This window comes from Sardina pilchardus, chromosome 16 (genome assembly GCF_963854185.1).
Source record: "Sardina pilchardus chromosome 16, fSarPil1.1, whole genome shotgun sequence".
NCBI lineage: Eukaryota > Metazoa > Chordata > Actinopteri > Clupeiformes > Clupeidae > Sardina > Sardina pilchardus.
This window is the reverse complement of record NC_085009.1, coordinates 30,037,180-30,042,664: the sequence shown is the minus strand read 5'-3', so window position 1 is coordinate 30,042,664 and position 5,485 is coordinate 30,037,180. Positions and strand designations below refer to the sequence as shown.

The following is a 5,485-nucleotide window of genomic DNA, read 5'->3' as shown; positions in this document are numbered from 1 at the left end:
TCATTGCTAAAGACACATTGAGATAAGTTTATTTTCTCGTTTTGTCAAGTAGCCATATAATAAGCGCGATAATGTATAGAACGCCGGTCATTATCTGAAAATAAATTGGATTGTAGCTAGTTGGATGCCATGTAGGCTATAAAAGTAGCGATCTTTCAACGTTAAAGTTAATCAGAATCCTGGGAAATGCCCGCTTGACAACTGCAGAGATAGAACTAACGACTGGCTTTTGGCCGTAGCAACCAGCCATTTAGAACTAACGACTGGCTTTTGGCCATAGCAACTATCCATTTAGAACTAGTAACGGCAGTTTTGTCCTGCAAGTAGAAAGTTGATATGTGGCGGAAAGTAGTCCCACAATCAAGACAGTTTTAGCGATGTTAACGGACGCAACGGTGGAATAAAACTATGTTCTAAATATACAGGTTATGAATACAAACGGGAGATAAGCGGGATAACGGCCTTCGAGGTCGACCGGTTCGATGGAAATAATGGCACGGCGGAGGTAACTCCGTCTCCGTGCTTCGCACGTCGCCGGAGTTCTAGACCTCCACCTAGCCATTATTTCCATCGAACCGGTCACCTCGTCGGCCGTTATCCCTTACGTATCTGTTACATTGACAAATGGGTGGTTGACGTTTTAGGCCGAAAAAAAGTTTTTGAAAAAAAAATCAGATATTATGCATGGAAATCACTAAGTTATGTTGTACTGACTCTCCCATTCCCAAAATATGTATGATCTTTTAGAATTTGTATTGGAATTCATATTTATTCACTAATGTCTTGTGTTAGTGACTAAAATTATCATATGGTGTGACATGAAAGTTATTGTGTGTAAAACTATGATGGGGTATATATTTTTTATGTGAGTCAGTGTATCATAATCTTCTATCTTTACTTCATCAAGATCTAGCATTTCCTTGTGGAAATGTATTATATTTTACAGTATATTTATTCATCAATACACAAAGTAAGGCATTTGTCCCTAATCTTTCAATAAACTTCATATTAATTTGGACATACCTTGATACAAACGAAATGAAATGCATACAATGTTTGCTGACCCCATTTCCTATCTGTTACATTCAGATTTGTATGATTTAGACTCCGAAAGCCTTTTTATTTCCATAATTTCTTGATGTTTCTTGATGTCACACCAAATGATATGGTGTCACACCATATGATAAATTACACCAAATAACAATCTGTTAACACAAAAATGTGAATATATGCATTTCACAAACAATAAATCACAGTTTAAGACAAATATATCACATAAAGGATCACTGTTAAAAACTCAGAACTTTGTAAAACAGAATTCCACCAGATATTGTATAGCACTTGGGTAATAGGTACCACATATTAAATAATAAATGTTAACAAAATGTTAAATATGTTAAAATATGTATAACACTAAACTATTAATTAAACATATGTTTGAAAAAAACATTATTTATGTAGGAAAATACAGATTATATCATATAGTGTGACAAATAAATCATATGGTGTGACAGCAAAACCCCATCACACCATATGATATGGGGTCACTCCATATGAGGTTTCATGCTCTTAACAGAACAATGAGTCTTGAGGCTACATGCTAGGAAAAAAATCATATGCTCACTTTAACATGGTAACATAGATGTAAAGGTAATTTTGACCAAAAAACGATTTACTTTTGACATTTCCCTGAAAAATGGGTCACACCAAAAGACAGCGAAAAGTGGAACTGAGATAGGAGTGCTGGAAATACTTGATTTATTGAAAGAAATATGAGAGATAACTCAACACGTAAACTTTCAATGTCCTTCTGAGAAGTTATTATACTTCCTGAATGAGGAAGGACCCCCTATCCCTAAAGGTCTCCACACAATTGCACATTTAAAAAACATAATTTAGGGTCACACCATATGATATTGATTTTTGGGACAAAATGTTTTTGTTTATGGCTTGTTCAAAAATATTATGCCTGGACTTTAAACACTACAGACTTACAAGTAGACATCTTTAGTATTCATTGTATTTAAGTAATGAGAAAATATATTAATTAGATTTTTTTAAATTCAAAATCAAACTTTATGAAATGGGCTCGGGACAGTCACGCCATATGAGCTTTTCCTGGTTTGGCTGAAAATTTTGAGAAATAGGAATATGACTGGCATGAATGGTCCATATGTTCATATAAAGCAGGTTTTTCTGAACAATATAACCACATTTATTTGCAGATTAGACATTTCTTTACTTCAGTTTGACACTCTGGACCAAAAAAAGGCCATGTCATGTCAACCACCCAAATACATATATTCTATTCTATTCTATTCTGTTCAATTCCTTTATATTCTATATTCTATTTTATACAACAATTGGGTTCTAAGAAGCTGTTTCTTTGTTTCTGATTGGCCGAGAGACGTTCCATGAGTTGAAATATCCCACGATAATCCACTCGGACTTTTCACAGCTAATAATAAATCACTCCGCGATACAATGTCAAGTTGTGAAGTGTAAAACGAACTGTCACGTTGCATCCAAACTGAAATACAGACGCTCAGAACGTAGAATATGACGGAGGTGGATATTAGCTAGTTGGCTAGTTAGCTAGTAGCTATGTTTCAAAGCTAAAAGCATGTCCTAACCAGACGCAATGCGAGCTAACGTTTATTGCTTGACAACGGGAGAGATAGAACTAACGACTGGCTTTTGGCCATAGCAACGTGCTTTTAGAACTAACGACTGGCCTTTGGCCATAGCAACCATCCATTTAGAACTAGTAACGGCAGTTTGTCCTGCAAGTAATAGAAATTTGTGGCGGAGAGAAGTAGTTCTACAAACAAGACAGTTTTAGCGATTTAAACGTATAGATTGTAATGGGAAATTAGCGCAAAAACCAAGTGGTAGAATTGTTGTATAAAAGCAATATAGCACTCGTGGTCGTGGGTTGTTGCTGGATATTCCCACGGGTGTTGTTGCCTGCGCCACTCGGCCTCCGGCCTCGAGGCTACGGCCGAACAACACCCGTGGGAATATCCAGCAACAACCCACTCCCACTCGTGCTATATTGCTTAACTATTCTATTTTACTCTATTCTGTTCAATTCTTTTATATTCTATATTCTATTCTATTCTGTTTAATTATTTTATATTCTATATTCTATTCTACTCTATTCTATTCGATTCTATATTCTATTCAATTCTTTTATATTCTATTCTATATTCTATTCTATTCTATTCTACTCTATGATGCGACACAGCGGCGGCCAGATAAGACGTGCAGCTGACTGAAGGCAAGTCCCACAAGAACACAAGAGACACTGGTCATCTCCACTCTAACCACCACTGGTCAACTCCACCCTAACTACCACTGGACACCACCCTCTCTTCCCTGGCAACGGATTCAACTGAGTAACGATTACAAAGGAACGCTGAAGTGGGTTCGATTACAAATCCAATATGACGTGTGGTATTTCCTGTAAGTTATGCCAGAGTACTATAATTATATATATTATTATTGTTATTATATTATATTAAAAATAAAACATGCAAGCATACAGTATAGACTGACATGAGTCTACACTTCTGATGCTGAAAATCAATCTGGAAGCAATTAGTGGCTTTAACAATGTCTGTACCAAAACACTGAAACCAGTTCATGACCCTGCTGAGCCTCTGTGGGACGACTGCATCGTATGACCTTGACAAACACGGATGACCTTGACAAACACAGATGACAAAATGGATCATTGCCATTGCTTCACCTTGCCCACACGCTGGGTGGTATCGGGCTGAAGCCTCGGTGCCCAGAGGGCGCTGCTACTATAGATATCTGCGTAGTGTTTGAGATATAGTGGGGAAGCTCATGCTCACTGATGGGAATCGTGTGTGGCAGAGGGGAAAAAGTCCAGCTTCATAAAGCAAAAGTCCTGCCACTTATCTGTGCCAACCATTCACTTCAACCAGCTGATTCTAATTAGCATAACTCATCAGCCAGGTAGAGCAGCTAATTGATGAGATCACCTGTGTTAAGTGCACAGGTAGAACCCATACCTGGTTGGATTTTTGCTTTCCGAAGCTGGAGTTTTCCACCTCCACCAAAACCACGTGAGCTTGTGCGTTAAAGGTCGTGAACATTCCGACTCACTACGGTGTAATGGCTCAACTCAAAATAGCTCAAACGCTTGAGTGAACTTTCCATATTTTTATATCACAAAACATGTTACTTTCACAACAAGCTTTTCTTTACTTGTTGATTTCATTGGTTAGATTTGTATTAATATTGGTCTTACACTGAATAAATGGTGGTTGGTATTTGATCACCTCTCCATGTTTTTAATAAACTGCCATTCTGTAGCTCACTTTCATTTTTGAATCTCTCAGTTTAGGATTGATTTTGATTCATGGTTTGGGGTCACTTGAGTCTCGAATCTGATGGACTTCTTTTGTTGTTGTTTTTAAACTTGTATCTTTCACTGCTGTTAAATCCTCACTCCAGTATCCCTGCTGCCTCCACTTTTGGACCAAATAGTATAAATGAAGAAATAGACACATTTAAGGATATTCAAGCTCATGTGCAACATTCGGATGTGAATTTAGCAGACAAAGATCGCTGTTTTACATTTCTGTTTTTTGTTTCGTTGCTTTTTCTGTTGTGTTTGTGTTGTTTTTTGCATGGATGTGTGTTGTTAGAGAGGGCTGTTGCCCCACTGGTTCCTATGGTGTGTGTGTAAAACAGCTTGGCCCTTTGCATTGTATCCACTTGAGCCGTAATTTGTTTGTCAGTATCTTTTTCGTGCATGTGTTATTGTCTCCATTAAAACACCATCTTCTTAAAAAAAAAAAAATAAAAAAAAAACTCTTTGCCATTGAATAAATCCGCAGCATTAAGGGCCATTTACACCAAGAATGATAACTATAAACAAATATTGCTCTTGCTAATATGAATGACGACGTTCACAGATAAACTATAACGATAACGACATGAAGAACGATATCGTTGGGGATCACTTTCAGAGCGATTTTGAGAAAGATGAAAAAAGCCAACAGCCAATCAGAACCCATCACATTATAACACGAGGAGAGACCTTTTTTTTTATCGTTGGTCAGTGTCAACACTTTTATCGTTATGGTTATAGTTATGGTTATAGTTATCGTTCTTGGTGTGAACGGCCCTTTAATCCTGTGATATCTTCAACCCCCACCTGGCCCTGAGACCCTCCCCAACACCCACCACCCAGAGGCCTGTCCAGACCTCACACACACACACACACACACACACCCAGAGGCCTGTCCAGACCTCACACACACACACACACACACACACACCCAGAGACCTGTCCAGACCTCACACACACACACACACACACACCCAGAGGCCTGTCCAGACCTCACACACACACACACACACACACACACACCCAGAGACCTGTCCAGACCTCACACACACACACACACACACACACACCCAGAGGCCTGTCCAGACCTCACACACACAC

At 38.4% G+C, this 5,485-nt stretch overlaps 1 protein-coding gene across 1 annotated transcript in view; it reads left to right on the top strand.

Moving 5' to 3' along the window:
- LOC134059983 (mucin-2-like) overlaps positions 1 to 3,546 on the top strand; it is a 21,658-nt gene extending 18,112 nt beyond the window's left edge. The window contains exon 13 of the mRNA XM_062516556.1: positions 3,248 to 3,546. Within this exon, the coding sequence (XP_062372540.1) occupies positions 3,248 to 3,261 (14 nt within the window). The 3' untranslated portion in view covers positions 3,262 to 3,546. The remainder of the gene's footprint in view (positions 1 to 3,247) is intronic.
- The last annotated feature ends 1,939 nt before the right edge of the window (positions 3,547 to 5,485 follow it).